At 38.3% G+C, this 19,969-nt stretch overlaps 1 protein-coding gene across 3 annotated transcripts in view; it reads left to right on the top strand.

Moving 5' to 3' along the window:
- Positions 1-9,292, top strand: part of LOC139749577 (uncharacterized) — a 37,615-nt gene extending 28,323 nt beyond the window's left edge. For all 3 annotated transcript variants that reach the window (XM_071663644.1, XM_071663643.1, XM_071663642.1), the window contains exon 2: positions 1,724-9,292. In XM_071663644.1, coding sequence (XP_071519745.1) covers positions 1,731-4,391 — 2,661 coding nt within the window. In that variant the 5' untranslated portion in view covers positions 1,724-1,730 and the 3' untranslated portion in view covers positions 4,392-9,292. The remainder of the gene's footprint in view (positions 1-1,723) is intronic.
- Positions 9,293-19,969: the final 10,677 nt, after the last annotated feature.

Below are 19,969 nucleotides of genomic sequence, written 5' to 3' on the forward strand. Positions count from 1 at the left end.
AAGATTATGTAGTGGAGTGTTTGTTTCACGTTACTGTAATCCTTTGTCAGCATGTAACATTTTATATTGGATCAAGAAAATGGTATTCCTCTTACATTCAGGGTTGACAGCTAGAACTTGTGATATAAGGAAAGTTACTTTTACCCTGGCTTTCATAAGTAATTTTGTATTGGATGAAATGAGTAAGGATGATACGGATCATAGGTCAAATTGCTGCATAGGATTAGGTGTATTGTAAGGCTCCTCCCATTTCATCTGTGCTTACCTATTTGCACAGCACAGGGAGAGAGTTGTACACTCATAGGGCCCCATCTGAACATTCTATGCCAGTAAGTAGCCTTTTAAACCTTTGTAAACAGCTGGCTTTCACTTTCGTAAGTTGATTCCAACCATCCCCCACCATAACACTGAATCAGTACTTCTTAACATCCTTGCCAATTATCTTTTAGCTTTGCACTTTTTTGTTGCTTCAGGTTACGTTGATCTTGTGTGCATGTGGACTTTTTGAAGAATTGTTCACTCTTTATCGTCCAGCTGATTTAGAAATTTGAAGACTGTTTTTAGGTCCCTCCTCTTTCTTCTTCCTCCATGGTGGACAACTATGTAACCCTCTGCCTCTAATTGTAGCTCTTTGTTGCCCATAGGGCTGAGTCCAGTCTTGAAATACAGGTTTTGAAGTATGAAAAACCTCTTTTTTGTAGGGGCAGGTCTGTTTAAACATCCTTCATTAACTTGTCCCTCCTTCTATTCAATCCCTTTCATTAAAGCATTTCATGAATCCTTTGGTAACAGACCCCTGACACAGACTCCAATAGGTAATGAGTGTCGTGGATTGGTGGCCAAGATGTGTTACTTGCATCAGCATGCCACCAATGTCTTAGGCCTGGATGGGTTGCCATAAGGTTGTTAGGTCACTGTTACTGAATTTTTGCCTGCCACATAGATTTTCTGGTGGTCAAAGTAAGTTTTTTGGTAGATTTGTCATAGTTAAGGGGTGAACTGTTGTAGTAACCACCCTGCAAGCAAAATGTTTTCTCCAGAGTTCATAGAGCTTTGTTTCAAGTTAGTTAGGCAATGGTGTTTTATGCTTCAAAATCTACCTTTCTATTATGTACTGATAAGTAGAAGATTTAAGTTTTCTGTTACTGAGCTTTTTTTTTTTTTTCCATTGTGAAGAATGTTTTTATGCTTTTCCATTTAGTTGTAAGAAACATCTCATAGTTTTGGTAATAGATGAATAGAATTATCATATGATGATGAATTACATATATAGCACTTGTAAAGTGAATTATTATTTCATAAATATTCACTTTCTCTAACAAGTGTCTGAGCTGATAGTGTAGAAGAAATCCATGTCATAATCTTTTCCTGTACTCTTAGTTATATCATGATTGCACCTATATTTTTGTACTTCTCATGTTGTTGGTTGTAGACATGTCTGCCAGAAATGCATATTCTCTACCACCAAAATACTTCCTGATGAATAGCTCATGCACCATCTCATATGTATGCAGAAGTGAGAATTCGAAGTTATATCTTTGTATTCTGACGAAAACTTCTGTCCACTGGCTCTTCTCACTTTCTTCATGAATATGATTACCTTACACTACATTGAGCATAATTGGAACTGGTATTGGAGAGAGTACCTCATTTTATGAAGTACATATCCTTTAAAGTGCAGAGTATTTGATTAGAGTTATTAAAAACAAAATTACAATTTCAGCACCTGCATGCTTTGTTGGCTGCCGACCCGTTTGCTGTACAACGCCAGTCGTGCAGCTTGTGGAGGCGGTGGCACACACACATCGCAAGTCAGGGATGGTGTATACAGGCTCCTCTGTATTGTTCCAGACACACCTACACACAGCAGCTCCCCTGTTACCAGGAGTTACTCCGCATTCACTCACACAACCAAGACATGTCACCAGGTTGACAGTTCTTGCTCTTGGCAAACGGAGACATCACCACAGAATGTCATAATAAAAGGAGCTGAATCTATTAAGAAGGATGACTTGCTGATGGTGAATCCAGAAGTTGATGAATCATCTGAGATGAATTCCAAGCGGCCCAGGGAGCTGCTGTCTCCAGTGCGACCGTTACCGAAGAAGAAGGTTAAAGGTAATTGTCAGTCTCGAGAGAGAGTCACCAATCCCACAACTCTTGACTTTATTCCGCTTCCTTCTAGTCCGCCACAAGAGAAGGGTGATCTGGGTGATTTCTTTGTTATTGATACCAATCCCTCAGAAGTAGATTTTCCTGAGCTGACCAGTAGGAACAAGTGCAACAGAGGAAGTACAAACAGTGAATCTGAGGTATTAGCAAATGAACATAATAGCAAGAGAGTAGACTCTGTAGGTGATAATGGCGGTGGAGAATGCACCAGACACAACCAAGTGAGAGTGTCATATGATTGTGATGTTGTTTATGTTCACTCCACCTCAAAATTTGAAAAAAAAAAATCCTTAGATGAAAACAAATATAATGGTGATAAGAAAAAGAAAAAGAAAAGGACTAATGGTATTGGTAATAGTAAGGAGAAATCTAAGGGACTCACAAGGGATGATGACATTGATATCTTGTATGAAGGTCCAAGCAGACAGGCACAAGATGAAGTTATGGTTGTGTGCACTGTTAATACAAATCAAAAGGATGAAAACCACCTTCTGTCATCTAGAAGGTCACCTGCTCTGGATGGTCAATCCAGGAAATGTCACACTAGTACAAGACAGGGACTCAAGACCAAACCAAATGACATACAGCCGGAAGAAATAATTTCACTGCAGCCCAAAAGTGTTAGGGGAAAGGGGAAGGAACCTGAAAATTGCCAGAAGAGGGAAGCAAGTCCTGACATACAAAAGGTCAATGTGATAGACCCTGATGTTGTGGAGATTGAGGAACCTCCAGCTTCAGGAAGCAAGAGAGAAGATGGGGTTGAAGTCATTGACATTTTTGGGTCCGATCATGAGGACACCTGCAGCACTAGCTCTTCTGACCATGAAGTCAGAGATATGGATGTCAGCACTACAGAATTCATATCTTTACAGAAATTATGTGTTAGGGACTTGGAGAACACTGAGATCGACATAAGTGATGAGACGCTGAAGTTGCGGAAAAGGTTAGAAAAATTAAGAAAATGGGAGATGACAGGTCTGGGGCAGGAGATTATTGCTGGAAAGAATGTAAAGCCAACAGATACTATGTTTACTGTCATGTCATACAATGTACTTGCTCAGGCATTGTTGACTGATAACATGAGACTGTACAGTTCTTGTAAGGAGGAACATCTTTCATGGCCATACAGATGGGCATTGCTGCAGCATGAGATTCAGGATCTTGACCCAGATATACTCATGTTGCAGGAAGTTCAGGCATCCCATTACCACAGTTACTATCTACCATGGTTCGGTTTTAAGGGCTACGATGGGTTATACAAGAAGCGAACAGGAATTAAGGCAGATGGCTGTGCAATATTCTTCAAAAAAAGCAAATTTTCTATGATAGAACATAGTAGTGTTGAGTTTCTACAGCCAGAAGCCAGAAATGTCCTAGATCGTGATAACATCGGCCTCATAGTAAAACTCATGCCGGTGTCGCAGCCAAACTTGCCAGCATTCTGTGTGGCCACGACACACCTGTTGTATAACCCACACAGACATGATATCAAATTGGCACAGGTTGTTTTGCTTTTGTCAGAAATAGACAGACTGTGCTATGAGAGTGAGGAAGGTGGAAGGACCAAGTATTGTCCTGTGATAATAACTGGTGATTTTAATGCTGAGCCCCACAGTGCTTTACTTCGTTTCATTAAGGAGGGCCATCTACATTATGAAGGTCTAGCTCGTAAGACTCTGGCTCGGCATGGTGTGTGTGGGCCGTTTCTTGGGCCAAATCTGCTTCCTTCATCTCTTGGTCTCACAGATCGCTGTCAGCATTCAGTGTTAGCACAAAGTCGATTCTTGGAACAGTCCCGTGGACCCATCTTTTCTTTATCAGACAAGCGAAAACTGGAGGAATCACTAATTCGTCTGTATCATTCAGACCGTAATGCACCAACACGCAAGATCTCCAAGTCAACTAACCGAGGTTCTGCGCCATCTGGTTGGTTTTCTCATGGCTTCAACTTTCACTCTGTTTACCGACATCGATTGAGTCGTTCAGGTGGGGCTCCCGAGGCCACCACTCATCAAAATGGGTGGACTTCAGTGGATTATGTGATGTACTCTCGTGCCTATTCTAACTCCTTAGGAAGGCCAGTTGAAGGAAATCTAAAGCTTCTGGCACGATATGGTTTGCTGTCTGGTAAAGAAGCTGAAAGGTATGCACCATTACCCTCAGCAGTATGTCCATCTGACCACTTTCCTCTTGCTGCACAATTCTTGCTCCGAAAATAACCCTGAATGTAAATTACTGATTGAGGAATATATATTGGTAATTTACTATGTAATGGAAATGAAGAAAGTCCGTAAAATTTCACAAATTTGCTCCACAAGTTAATGGGAGCCTTACAGCACTTATTTTCTATCCATACATCCGTCTGTCCATCCATCCACCATGTGGTATTCACTGCAGTTGTATTTAGGATTGAAACATGAACACCAGGTATGGTACAAAAGCCTTTGGTGGGTTGTGATTCAGCATTAAGGTGACAGTGAATCACTTGGTTCTGTCACATGTTTTGAATTTCAGTGATTTCATGGTATGAAAATATATTTTATGTAAAATTTGTAAAATAAGATACTTGTACGGTATTTGATGAAGTATTAAAAGTTGTATATTTGTTTCATACAACCAGGAGCTTGTACTTTGGCTTGATGTCATCCTGGAAAAATTTTTGCGATTGGATGTATTCTCAGGTTATATGCCCCAAGCTATGGGCTGTGGAAAGTGATTCTGTGAATCCACAAAAGTATCATCCAGTCCACAGAAAAATGCATACAATGATTTGCATGTACAGATTTCTGAAGTTGTAGCTGAGTACATGGCCAATGGTAAATATTTCTTGTAAAGAATAAGGTATTTATTAGATGTATAAAAGGGTGTTAGGAATATTGTACAGTTGTTTGATATTCGTGATTCATGAATGTACAAAAACAGATGTAGATAGAACTCTAGAACTGAAAAATTATTGGTCATATTTTGCCTTCAGCAAAGTAAGGAAGTACTGTTAAGTGCATTCAGTAATGTAGAAACACAGGACCAACTTTTTGTGAGCATATAAGTAAAAATTTTAAGGCATTGACAGTCCCTGTCAACAGTTTCCTTTATCAGAATTTGAGAGTGTACCACCTACTATGACTGGTTTGGTATTTTTGGTTCATTAGCAGAATACATGGATCTTTGCTTTACCATATATTCGCACTTCCATAGCATAGCTGTTGTCTAGTAGGTGGTATTGTTTTTTCACTTCAGCCCACTGGATATGGGTTGATTGTGGAAAAAAAAAAAGCTGGCATATTGCCATTGTGGAAGCTGTTTGTACCTGATCCACCCCATTGAATTAGGTCATAATGAAGTAATGATGATAGATATGAAAATTAATATTTGTTTGTTTTTTACTGCTGATGGGAATTGCTAATGCATTTTTTCACAGATTACTATTTCAAACATTATTTTAGGTGTACCATAAACTTGTTTAAGGTCAAAGAACACCTCATGTAAATATATATGAATACTTAAAGCAAGTTTCTCTGTTAGAATAAAACGATGTGCTGCAGCTCATATTGAGCTTGCATAGACTGCCATTACTAACATGTATTTTGATGATGCAGATGATTTTGTATATAGATAATATGCACTGTGCTTTGAAAGGAGTCATGTCATACATGGTAAAAGATTTTGTCACTTTTATTTTGACCCAGTTACTCTACGTCATCTCAGTGGTATGTGTGTGTGTGTCAGTAGGTGGGTTAATGTCCTCCTATCTCTTTCATCTCTGCAAAAAGGAGTCCATTTTGAGTCAGGAATTTAAAATTTTTCATTGTAAAGTCAGATTGACAGTGTAGATTTTAAGACTGAAATGTTTATAGGTTCATATCTATTTTTCTTTTCCCATTGCCACGTATTTGATGGTTTGTAGAAATGTCTCTGAAAGTACTAATATTTCTTAATGTAAATATGCTTTAATGTACTATTGCTTTTGGTTTTGGAATCATCCAGTTTTTTGAAAGATAACCTGAACTAGTTTTGGAAAGATAAACATTTAGTTTCGGTAATTCAAGTCATTTCATATCCCATGTGCACCTACAACTATACAGCAGTTGGATGACTTATGCAGAATCTACTCCACAGTATAATGTGTATACTGCAGATTCCTTCTCTGTGGTGCTTTGTTCACATAGTTAAACATATTCCTAATGTCCTTTATGTGCCTTTATCTTTCCTGTTGACCATTCTTTGTACTTAAGTTTCCTTTATCTCATTTATCTGTTTGCTTTAAGTGTTCAGAGCGCTGCATTTACCATATTCAGTTACTTCCCTTGCAATACCCCATATAAATTTATGTTTCGTCTCACCTTTCACTGAATTTAGTTTCCACTATCCAGAAAATCAATAACTTTCAATTTGCAAGACATTCCACTGTTCAGGATCAGTGTTACAAACATACATTGGTGTGAATTGCACCACTTCTGCAGACAAACCCAGTTACTCTTTATTTATTTTATTTATTTACTTTACTTTGTCGCTGTCTCCCGCGTTTGCAAGGTAGCGCAAGGAAACAGAAGAAAGAAATGGCCCAACCCACCCCCATACACATGTATATACATACACGTCCACACACGCAAATATACATACCCATACATCTCAATGTACACATATATGTACAAACACAGACTTTTTTCTTTCTTTCAAACTATTCGCCATTTCCCGCGTTAGCGAGGTAGCGTTAAGAACAGAGAACTGGGCCTTTGAGGGAATATCCTCACCTGGCCCCCTTCTCTGTTCCTTCTTTTGGAAAAAAATGAAAATAAAAAAAAAATAATGAGAGGGGAGGATTTCCAGCCCCCCGCTCCCTCCCCTTTTAGTCGCCTTCTACGACACGCAGGGAATACGTGGGAAGTATTCTTTCTCCCCTATCCCCAGGGAGGACAAACACAGACACGTACATATATACACATGCACACCATTCACACTGTCTGCCTTTATTCATTCCCATCGCCACCTCGCCACACATGGAATAACATCCCCCTCCCCCCTCATGTGTGCGAGGTAGCGCTAGGAAAAGACAACAAAGGCCCCATTTGTTCACACTCAGTCTCCAGCTGTCACGCAATAATGCCCAAAACCACAGCTCCCCTTCCACATCCAGGCCCCACAGAACTTTCCATGGTTTACCCCAGACGCTTCACATGCCCTGATTCAATCCATTGACAGCACGTCGACCTCGGTATACCACATCGATCCAATTCATTCTATTCCTTGCCCATCTTTCACCCTCCTGCATGTTCAGGCCCCGATCACTCAAAATCTTTTTCACTCCATCTTTCCACCTCCAATTTGGTCTCCCACTTCTCTTCGTTCCCTCCACCTCTGACACATACTCTTAATGGATACAATTCTTTCTCTACCAAAATTAAAGCAACTTACATGCCTGGCTACACTTTCTTATTTTCAATATTTAGTATCCAGTTCCTGGAACTTTTATATCGTTTACTCATTTCAGCATTCTGTACATTAGATTTTTTTTTTTATATTTTTCATAACTGATCACTTGATTTTACTTTCATTTCCTAAATTTTTTTTCATCAGTCTCCATTCATAATGGCACTAAGTTCCTCTTATCACTCGCCATTCATAATGACACTAGGTTACTTTCATCACTCTCCATTCATAATGGCACTAAGTTAGACAGTGAAAGAATATAGAAATAAGATCTTGAGAAGAATAGTTACTTGGGTATGTCATTATCAAGGCTTTTTAGACAAAGTTGTGTGGTATTTTTTCCTTAAGTAGAATGTTTCATTTGGGTTCATAGTAACTACCTCACAAAATAATATTTAGTTGTGACATTAAGAGCAAATATCCACATTCTTGCATGCTTCCATCCCTTGCCAAGTAAGCAACATGCACATGCTCCCTCCCTTTTTGTTCCAACTTACCTTTTCTCTTTTTTAGTGCATACTGTTGATGTTCTCCACGTATAAGCATCCCCACACACTTGGCTGCTGATGGTGTTCTCCACATATAAACATCTCAATGTACTTATATACTGTTAATGTTCTCCATATATAAGCATCCTCATATACTTGAATGTTTTTGGTGTTCTCCTCTCATAGCATCCTCATGCACTTGTGTACTGCCGGTGTCCTCTTGCACTGCCTCTATCAGTGTCATTGGTCCAGCAGATATGCTTCCAGCAGGAAGATCTTGCAGGGTATGATGAACACAAGAGAGGTTCAGTTAATATGAGACACTTAGCACCAGAATCCCCTTGCACGTATACTCCTTTATAGAGTCTCCGCCTTACTGTTGTTCCTTATTCGCATGTTGTTTCTCAACTATCTTGATTAATTTAATCGATCTTTTCCTGTGCCCTTGTTCATATCATTGTTCCACCTTGATACTTCACACTTGATATGGAGTTCCATGTGGCTGCATCTCTCCTAAGATTTTTTCATCATCCAAGTAAAATATCATTCTCTACCTCACCTTCAATTTTTTTTGGATAATGGGAATTTGTCAGGAGTTGTCCAGGAGTTACTATTGTTTAATTTTTGAATATTGACATTTGTTTCACACTCATACTGCTGGAGCACCATTTTTATCAAAAATATAAATACAAGTCCATTTTAGTTGTATTAAGCAAAAGTTTACTTACTGTGTATGGTACTTTTTGTTTTCATATTTGAGGGGCTGTCCATGTCCTATGTTGTATTCTTGTACAAGTTTGTGCAAAGCATTTAGTACAAAATGCTGTACGACATATGATGTTACTTTTGTTTTGGGAAGCAGACAGTGCTTGGTATCTGTACTTTTTATACTGAAGAGCTTTATGTATCACAAAATGCTATTTTGATACAATAGATCAAAATGTTTTCATCTCTTGTTTTGTGATTTTAAAAGCTGATCCTATATGTACTAAAAGCCAGGAGAGGATGTGTTATATGTGAAATTAAAGTAATTTCTCCAGTCTCTGATATTTTCAGTGTCTTTGAAACTATGCTGCAATACAGTTTTTGGAGAACTTTTTCCATCTGATGAATAATTAATCCATTCATTCCATGTAATTGAGATGTTTAATGGTCATGCTTGCATAAATTGATTGTAAATTTCTTCAATAAGATCTTGTACCAAATTTTGTGTTTATCCTTGTACAGAGGGAAGACCTCCAATACTGGCTGATTTTGACCAAGAGACATCAGAGTCTTTTATGTTCACTTCAGGTTTACTTTCTGATGTGCACAGAAAGGATTTAAGCTCATTGGTTCTTGATTCATGTAAATGCTGTTTCATAGTTGGGTGGGTAGTAGTTGGTAGGTAGCCACCTATCAAGGAACTATATTACTGATGCAACCCACCTGGGTATTGGGAGGATTAGTGATGGGTGGGTAGTGACCCATCTCTTCAGTGGTTGTCAAGTTGCACTCCTATGATCCAGGTAGCTTTCTTTTCTTTCTGCCTCACCCACACTTTGATAACTGGTATCCTGTTCACAAACATACAATCTCTCCTTGTCAAACATAACACTTGACAACACACCTTACACAAATCATTCTTCATAACTCTAGATTTTCCTGCAGTGAATGCTGTGCACTAGTCCTTCCTTTTGGCAAAATGTTAGGAGCAATAGATAGAAGTAGTAGGTAGGCACATTAGGCAAGAGCATTAGGTAGTTGATAGGAACATTAAACAGGGGCATTAGGTAGAAGCATTTGGTAGGAACTTTAGGAAGGAGCCTCAGGAAACATTGCACCAGTTTTCACCCTCCCAGTGCCTGTTAAGGGTGTGGCACTAAAGGCTAAGAAGCGGCACTGGAGGTCACTAGTCATGGAGACTGTTGCCATGTCCACCCTTTTGAGGGAGTTCCGAAGAGAACGGGCTGCAAAGATGTAGATAATTAGTTAGCTTTTTCATTATGTAGAAGTAACCATGAATTTTGAAATTTATTGTATTTATCAGCTTTTCTGCTAAATGCTATACAGTATGAGATGTACGGATGAAAAAAGATAATATTACAATTGCTTGTTTTCATTGATTTTTTGTTCTTGTCACTTTTTACATTGTAGCTTCAGGAGTGTTAAGATAATGTTATGGAAGGAGATGAATAGTGTGAGGAGAACAAAGGAAAATATGGGAAAATCATTGAGAAGAGCTGGTGTGTATGTGGTAAGAGGAAAAGAAGTGAAAAAGAGATGGATGGAGTACTTTGTCTGACTCTTGATGTTTTTGATGATAAGGTGGCAGATAGGGTTTTTGGGATGAGATGGAATGTGAAGTGAGAGTTATGGCAAATGATTTGGTGAACAGAGAGATGGTGGTGATTGCCTTAATAAGATGAAGTGTGGCACAGCAGCTGGAGTGGATGGAATTGCAAAGGAATTTCTCAAGAAAGACAGTGACTATTGTTGATTTGTTTGTCAGGATTGTCAGTTAACTTATGGATCAAGTGAAGTGCCTGAAGAGTGGTATAATGCCCATTTAGTGTCATTTAAAGGCAAAGGGGTTAAAAAAAAATACTAGGAATACTGAAGTATAAGTCTGTTGAGTATACCTGATTAGTTGTATAGGAGTGCGGTGATTGATAGGGTGGTGAGCCACTTGCTGTTTGCAGATGACATGGCTCAGATAGCAGACGAAAGAGAAAATTCATATGCTGATGTTTGAGTTTGGGAGAGTATATGAAAGGAGGAAGTTAAGGATTTGTGAATAAAAGTTATGTAATGAATTTTAGTAGAGGAATGATATAGGTTAGTTTGATAGGGACTTTCAATGGAGAGAACCTGGAAATGGAATGCTTTAGGTACCTGGGAGTGGACATGGCAGTGAGTGAAGCCTTGGGAACTCCAGTAAGTTGTAGGTTGGAAGAGTGAGCAAAGGCTGTGGGTGCATTAAGTAGTTTGTGGAAGGAGAGGTCACTGTCTGTGAGGTCAAAAATGTTTGATGGTATAATAGTCTCAGTTGTGTTATATTGTGTTATATCTTTGGCCCATAATGCAAAAGAGTGGAACATTGTAGCTGTGTTGGAAACGAAATGCTTGGGAATAGTATATGGTGTGAAGAGGGCTGATTGGGTAAGGATTGATGATGGGAGAAATAAATGAATATATTTATATATTTATTTATTTTATTATACTTGATCCCTGTTTCCCGCATCAAGGAGGTAGTGGCAGGAAACTGACAAAGAATGGCCCATCCAGTCACATTTTATATTCACTATACTTAATCGCAGTTTCCTGGGTCAGCAAGGTAGTGCCAGGAAACAGACGAAGAATGGCCCATCCATTCAAATACACACACACACACACACACACACACACACACACACACACGTGGGAAGTATTCTTTCTCTCCTATCCCCGGGGATATATATATATCTATATACATATATATTCCTATGAGCCCACGGAGAAAATGAAACACGACAAGTTCCCAAGTGCACTTTCATGTAATAATCATATCATCAGGGGAGACACAAGAGAGAAATATGTCAGTTGATATACATCGAAGAGACGAAGCTAGGATGCCATTTGGTAAACATGTGATTGTCCAACAATGTTTTATGGTCGCTTAACAAAAACAGCAAACAAGTATTGAAAGAATGAAATAAAATTATTATAGTAGGATACATAATTTGTTTGTAGAAACTTCATTAAATATCTACCTTCAGGTATCCATATGAAAAATGAATGTTTCATAAAGATCTTTTAGAAGCAACATTTTTGGAATCAGTTTTCCTGCTTGAGGATGGTTGATATCATGTGGATGAATTAATTATTTGTTGGAATTGTAGTAATCATGCTCATAAGCCATAGATGCAAAGAGTGGACCTAATGTACATTAATCCATCAGGATCACTTATGAAGGTTATTGAGAGCAATCTGGAGTGCTTTCAGTACTGATTATTGACTGGTAGGTTATATGATCATTTGAGTTTTTGAATTCATGTATGATTGTGAGGTAATTGTCATAATTGTTTTTGATGAGCCTATGGTGCAGAGTTTTCATTATCTTAAGGGATTTCACCTTCCCGAAAAGACCACTGGGTAAAGGCTCTTCTTGTGTCATTGCTGTGGACGTGCATTTGGAATGATTATGGCCAGTACATAAATTAGTGGAAGTAAATTGCTTTGTTGTGGCAGCTGTTGGGACTCATTACAGTATATAAGAGTAAAGATGAGACTCCCCTGTTGTAGGAATAGTATATGTTCAGTCCAGTTAAGGTAATCATAGCCACATAGTTATAGGCAAATAACCATTGGCAAATCAAGGGTGAGTTGTGATATCTTCATCTTTTCCTCCTCTGTTAAGCTTTGGAACTTTAGAAAGGCTAAATACCCTCTGGACACTTATCACTTCAAGCTATGGACAGGAAAGAGAATCCCATAGTGTTATCTACAAATGGTTCATTCATTTAACCCCAAACTATGCCTCATCTATAAGGTCACCATTCCAGTCAAGCAAATAAGCAAAGCCAGAAACCATGCAGAGTAGAGATTTTAGAATAGTCAAAGGCTTGTAAGTGTCAATAAGTATCTTCAGTTGAAATACTTGTAATGAATTCATTGTGTCTCTTCATTTCTTCCACCATGTACATTTTCCTTGTAGAACATGAAATATATCATTATACATATCTCTCCGCACATAATCACCAGTACTTTATGCTTGACCATAACACCTCTAAAAAATGTCATCCATTATCCTCCCTTGTGATTTCTTCCCATGCCTTTCTTTACTTCCCTAATTCCAACTGTATTACACAGGTTATATATCTCTGTTGTTCTCATTTTTGACCTGCTCACCCATATAAACTAAGGTTTAACATTTTTATATCAAGAGTTAGGACAAGTATGTCATGAAAGCTTTTTTTTTTTTGTCAGTCTTCCACATAAGTTATTTTGTTTATCAGACTGTTCAAGAGTATCTCCAAGTTTTCACTCTTGCAAGAGTACTTCTAACTTCTGTTTTCCTGCTAAAATCCCAACCGAGCTTCACCTTCATATAGCTAAATTGGTACATAATTTCCATCACTTCACCAGCCAGACTGTTATACTGTGACAACTTGTTCAAAAAGTAAAATCTTTTTACTTCCATTTATTTTTGGCAACCTATGCACATTATCTAAGTGACCTACCATTATGCCCAAATCCTCGACTGATGCAGCTGATGAAGTACAGTGGCTTCATTTACAAATAATAATTCTGGTAACCCATAATGTTCCTCCATGGGTCAACAGTTCACTTTTCTCATCTCACTTCACAAAATGCCCTTTCTATAAAAATATTAGATTAAAATTATAGTCTTCATACACATCCATAATTATTCTGAAATAGTCAAACAAACCACTGTTTATTCTCACACATGCACTGCTTCCTCTATACTATATTTTTTATTTAGATACTTACATTGTACTCTTCTGTATGTTTCTTGACCTATTATTTCTGTGTGAAAATTAGGTGAGAAATCTTCCCTAGTACTGTAAACCTCCCTTTGCCCCTTTTATCCCATGGAATCCTACAGTACAATGGTTTCCACTTTACAGTGACTCCATTAAGCTGTTTTTTTTTTTTTTTTCAGCAACACATGTCAAGCATTAACTAGTGATTTGGTGTAATGATTTTATGAATATTCATGTCTTTCAGGCATACCATAAGAGTCTGAATGTCCCAGAGAGCTTTGCTGTTAACTTGTACCACATGCCTTTTCTGAATCCAAAAATGCTTCATTCATTCATTCATTCATTCATTCATTCTCTTCTTTTACTTAAGAACTTGCTTCACTACATGATGTAAGTTGTTTGTGGTTTTTTTTAAGATTTGCCAGATCCCACTACGCCTTTATATATTGGTAAGCATTATAGTTATCCTTAAAAGGATAGCCTGAATGTCATCACAAGTAACTATAATTCATAGTAAGCTCTTCTCAAACTATGTAAACCAGGGGTGTTGCAATACATCCTATGGCCTTTATACTTCCAGCTGAGCACATCCATTAGGGGTGCAGAGTACTGATGACACAAGATGATGTTTAACCCACTTCATATGATAGCTTCACATAAAAAAGGCAAAACAGAATTATGTATGGACCTGCTTCCCAATCTGACAAATACATAGAACCACACTACAATGAATTATTAGGACATTTTGTAAATTAAGGGTAAGTATGGCTTTTTTTTTTTTTTTCCTGGGATACCATTGGCAAAGAATAAGTAAAATGAAATCTGGTCAGGCTCATGTTGTGAAGTGAATGTGACACTCTGATGTTTCTGCTCCAGGTCAATTTGCCCAGTAAGGATCAGCTTAGTTTTGTCTCAACATTAGAGAACATCAGGATACGGGTGAAGGTGTAGTTAAGATAAAGTTTCATTTTATAGTTAGTCACCAGTAGGTGCTCCACTTCCATATGCTTTCACTAGTGCATTGATATATATTATACTCATTTGAGTGAAGAGTATAGATAGGAGTGCAGTTTTATTCTTTGGAAAGTTCTTGATTGGCAGTTGGCTTTTGCAAGAGTTACTTATTATATTTGCTATTGATTGTAAGCTAAACCTTAGGAGTTGCTGAGGATGGCATGAACAGTTTTGAGTCCATACAGTTCTTTCATTCCTTGATATGCTCTACATATAATCCAAGTTCAGTAACTGATGTTATCCTCTCCATCTGTTTCTAAGCCCTTTTAGTATTTGAATCATGTTTGTCATTAATGTTATAAAATGACCTGCTCTGTCACTAAAAACCTCCATTGGTACAGTCCCCTTGTGTATGCCTGATATCTTTCATATTCATAAATTTTTTAAGAATACCTTATACATAATCCGGCCAACCTCAACTAATCTTGTGAATTCCAGTATGTGTTCTGACTTGTTCTGTATCACTAATCTCTGCAATCCTTGTTGGCTTGAAAGTAAAGCTGCTTTGAATGCATGCCTCCTTTAGTCTCTGTCTAGCCAAATTCTGCCTTATTGCTGCAATGTTTATGTAAGATTTATTTCATTTTTGTTTGATGATTATATGATTACTATTTGTGTGTCATGGCAAGAGTTGTGCACTTTTGTTTCCATGTTTCATAACCGCAATGTCATTATGTAACCCTAGGATTCCCTTTTATGGGGTTCCTTCAGCTGCACTCCATACAGATACAGGCCATTATATGATAACCATGATTAGAGCATTCAGTTGCTTGAGCCATCTGCAATAATTATATGAGAATGATTTGCTTCTGTTCAGAAAGAATATTATAGATTGTGTGCGTGATGTATAGTTAGTAGGTTAGCCATTCGTTTTAGATGATAAATGACTAGAAATGTGACTGAAAAATGAGAAAGATGAAAGTATTAGAGTGGAATAACTTTCAGGTGAAGTAGAGGAAGGAAATGCAGAGAGGACTGAAAAGTGTACGTGTTTGAAGTTGAGGTGATTGAAGAATGGACTATAGGTCACTTTGCAGGTGTGCACCTTTGCATCTGTAGGTTGTGGAAAGAGGAGAATATCATGATGGAATGAAGATCTTTATAATGTTAAAGGAGGAGAAAGTTTGAAAAAGTTGAATCTGTCAGAAGGAAGACATGAATGGATAAAAAAGTTTAGTATATCTCAAGTCCTGAATATGAATATTGAATTGATGATGAGGAAGAGGATGCATGTGTTGGAGGTTGTATGTATGAGGACAATATGTGGTGCAAGAGGGTTGTTTGAGGAATGCCTTTGTAAGAGAGCTGTGGTAGTAAGCAGAGTTTGAATGAGAGAGCTGAATAGGTTGTGCAGAAATTATTTGGATATATGTAGAGGATAATTGAAGAGAGACTAAGGGGAAATATTGTCAAAAGTTGAAGGAACAAGAGAATGATGACTTAGAAAGATGAAGTGAAAGAGGCTTTTAGGCCTACACATGCTGGCAAGTGAGAGAGGTGCGTGGGATAGAGTAAATTGAAGCTATGCAACATACAGGGGGCAATTACAGTTACTGGACTGATCCAGGGCACATGAAGTGGTCGGGGAACCATGGAATGTTATGTGAAGGTTGGCTGTGGATGTGTGCTTTGGTTTTGGTCTGTTATAAATGACAGCTAGAGATTGGATGTGAAAAGAGGAGGCCATTCTTTGTCTGTTACAGGAACTACCTCTGAAATGGAAAACAGAGAATGTTGGTAACAAAGGATGAAGTATAAGAGAGGGAGAGAGAAGAGCATTTCAAATGAATCTTAGAAATAATAACAAAAGTAGTGTCTTTTGGTAGGGTATGAGGAGAAGTAAGGAGAGAGAGAGAGGAATAGATATGATGGAGAGTAAGGGAATTAAAAGATGAAATTAGAGCAATGAAACTTCTGAAGAATGGAAAAGCTGGGGAGTAGTGAAGAGTGGAGGTGAAACAGCTGTGGAATGGATCTGGAAAATGTGTGTGGAAACAGAAGAGTGGTCAGGTGCCTGATGACTGAGTGAAGGCATTGTTCCACTCTGAAGTAAAGGGGAGTAAAATTGATTGTAAGAATTACAGGAGAGTAAGTGTCCTTAGCATGGTTGGCAAGATATATGATAAGGTCGTGATTAATGAACACTTATTTGTGAATAAAAAGTTGGGCTTGGGAAGGGAAGAGGTTAGCAGTTAAACATCTATGAAAGATGTGTCCAGCATTTATGGATATAATGAAAAACTACATGGCAAGTGAATAGGAAAGCATTTAGGTTATTTCCAACTCTCTGCAGTGTACTTAGACGACTACTGTTAGAGCTTTTATGGGGTATTTTATGGGGTATTTTGGATGGGGTATTACATGAGCAGTGTGGGGATGATTGTGGTGTAACACTTAACCATGGAGGAACAGTAGGGTTGCAACAGTTGATTTATGCAAATGATGCTGTGTTGTTAGCTACATTGAAGGAAGAGTGGGATAGAATGATGGGGTGTTGTAGTGTTATAAGGGAAGAGGTTAGCAGTTAAACATCTATGAAAGATGTGTCCAGCATTTATGGATATAATGAAAAACTACATGGCAAGTGAATAGGAAAGCATTTAGGTTATTTCCAACTCTCTGCAGTGTACTTAGACGACTACTGTTAGAGCTTTTATAATTGGAGTGAATATGCGAGACTTAAGTGGTAGTGGAAATGAGTGGTTTGAAATTTGTATAGGAGCACAGCAAGGCTGTGTGATGTCACTCTAGTTATTTGATATTTTTTTGGATGGGGTATTACATGAGCAGTGTGGGGATGATTGTGGTGTAACACTTAACCATGGAGGAACAGTAGGGTTGCAACAGTTGATTTATGCAAATGATGCTGTGTTGTTAGCTACATTGAAGGAAGAGTGGGATAGAATGATGGGGTGTTGTAGTGATGCTATGATGCTTGAAGGTGTAGGATGTTGAGGGGAAAAGTGAGTAAGAGATGCTAGCGTTTAAGAGAGATAAGAGGTCAGTGTAAGAGTATATAGTGGAGAACTTAAAGTCGAGAATAAGTTTAAATACTTGGGAGTAAAGTTTGACCAAGGGAAAGCTTAAGTTTCAATAAGTAGAGTCATATGAGAGAGAAAAAATTGTGGGTACAGTGAAAGCCAAGGCGAATGGGTAAAATTTAAGCACATAGTGAGGAAGAAGCTTGTATGAAGAAATACTTGTCCCATCACTGATGTGTGGGTGTAAAAGCCAAGGTTATATATGTTAGGGTAGGAGAATAAAAAAAGAGAGCAAAAGAGATATACAACTTGCATATTACAATTGGAATTAGTTGGAAAAAGAGAGTGAAGAATAATGATGAGAAGGTTATGCGATGAACAAAATATAAGAAAGCCACATGGATGAAAGCATTTTAGAGTAGTATGGTCATGTAAAACTATGGAAGATAGCAGGTTGGTCAAGAAGGTACATAGCAACACAGTAGATGGTACAAGAAAGAAATGTAGACCCCAGAAGAGTTGAACAGATATATAGAGAATTGTTTGGGGCTAGGGATATTTCAAATAAAAGTACAATAGGAATGATAAGGATCATATGCAATGGAAGCATATTGTATAGAGGAAATCAACTTAAATGTAAATTAGAAAAAATAGGAAGCATATTACGTGACGGCTAGAGACAGTGTGAACGAATGTGGCCTTTGTTGTCTTTTCCTAGCGCTACCTCGCACACATGAGGGGGGAGGGTGTTGTTATTCCATGTGTGGCGGGGTGGCGATGGGAATGAATAAAGACAGACAGTATGAATTATGTACGTGGGTATATATGTATATGTCTGTGTGTATATATATGTATACATTGAGATGTAAAGGTATGTATATGTGCTGTGTGTGGACATGTATGTATATACATGTGTATGTGGGCCATTCTTTCGTCTGTTTCCTTGCTATGCGGGAGACAGCGACAAAGCAAAATAGGAAGTCTGTTAAGTTTGGAATTCCATGTATCCTTTTAATAATGGGGTAATGGTGAAAACATTTTTATAAGCACATAGTAATTGGTTTTATAATTTTCTTTCGTGCACAACTGCTTCTGCCTCACTGGGGTAGCATCAGGAAAAGACAAACATTGGCCTCCACTTTCTAGCTGTCGTTTGTAATGCACTAAAACCAGAACCTTCATCATAATATCCAAACCCCTTGGGCTTTTCCATAGTTAACTGCTTCATGTGCTCAAGTTCAGGCCTTTGACAGCGTATCACAACATGAATACCACATTGATCTGGTTCATTCTGCTCCACGTGAGCATCTCACCCTTCTAAATATTCAGGACCTGATACCCTAAAGCCTCATTTACTCCAGCCTTCCATCTTTACTCCCTCCAGTACTGACACTTACATCCTCTTAATTAGTCCTTCTTTGCTTATTATCATCATATTTTGAACTATTTTAGCAGAACTTAGCTCCTTAAATCATACTGTGCGTACTACCATACCAGTCTCGTACACTGTCATTTTTGACACTTATCAACCCACTTTGCACCACATATTTTCCTGGGGTATTTCATTACGAACATGTCAACCCTCCTCTGTTCTTTCACATTTAGGGTACAAGACTCGTCTGTACAACACTTAAGACCACTACACCTTCAGACGTCCCTACCTTTTCCCTGCCTCTGACCTCTCTCCTCAATGCACCCAGGAATTCAACCCCTCCCAGTTACTATCTAAATAAGCCCCCAAAGATTCCATCCACCCCCAGAGCACCTAAAGGACTCTGTTATCTCCAGGTCGTCTCCATTAAAACTTACATCAAAGTATCCTGTCTCATCCCTCTGCTACATCTTAGTATTTCTTACATTCACACACTCTCCCAAACTTACCACTGAAGATATTATAATCTATCAGTCTATATCTCTAATGCCCATTCCCTTTAGGAACTCCTATCAAGGGGGTGGCCATGGAAAGTCTCCATATCCCTGTCCTTACATGCCTCCCTCACATATGCCACTCTACACATTCTTCCACCATTTGTACTCTTCCACTCTCTATTTCCCTATGTCACAGGCTGTCATCCACTCACCCTGACCCCTCCATCATACTTGCATACACTTTCCTTGTAAACTTCCTGTCTTGCATTCTTTCCACATGCCCAAAACCACTTCAAAGTATTATATTTCACCCACTCTACCACTCCACAAATCATTCCCTGTCGTACAACAACTCTCGTTCACCCCCTCATTTCTTTTAGTCATACCACATGTTTCTCTCAAATAGTTCATTTGCACAGCCTGAATTCTTGACCTCTTTGGCTAATCTCATGCCAGTGTTTTGGCTCCATAGGTCAGGGTTGGAAGAACTATGCTGTCCATTAATCCTTTCTTGATTTCCTTACTTAAGTATCTACCCTTCATTATTCTGTTA

The sequence above is a fragment of the Panulirus ornatus genome, chromosome 7 (assembly GCF_036320965.1).
Source record: "Panulirus ornatus isolate Po-2019 chromosome 7, ASM3632096v1, whole genome shotgun sequence".
Lineage (NCBI taxonomy): Eukaryota > Metazoa > Arthropoda > Malacostraca > Decapoda > Palinuridae > Panulirus > Panulirus ornatus.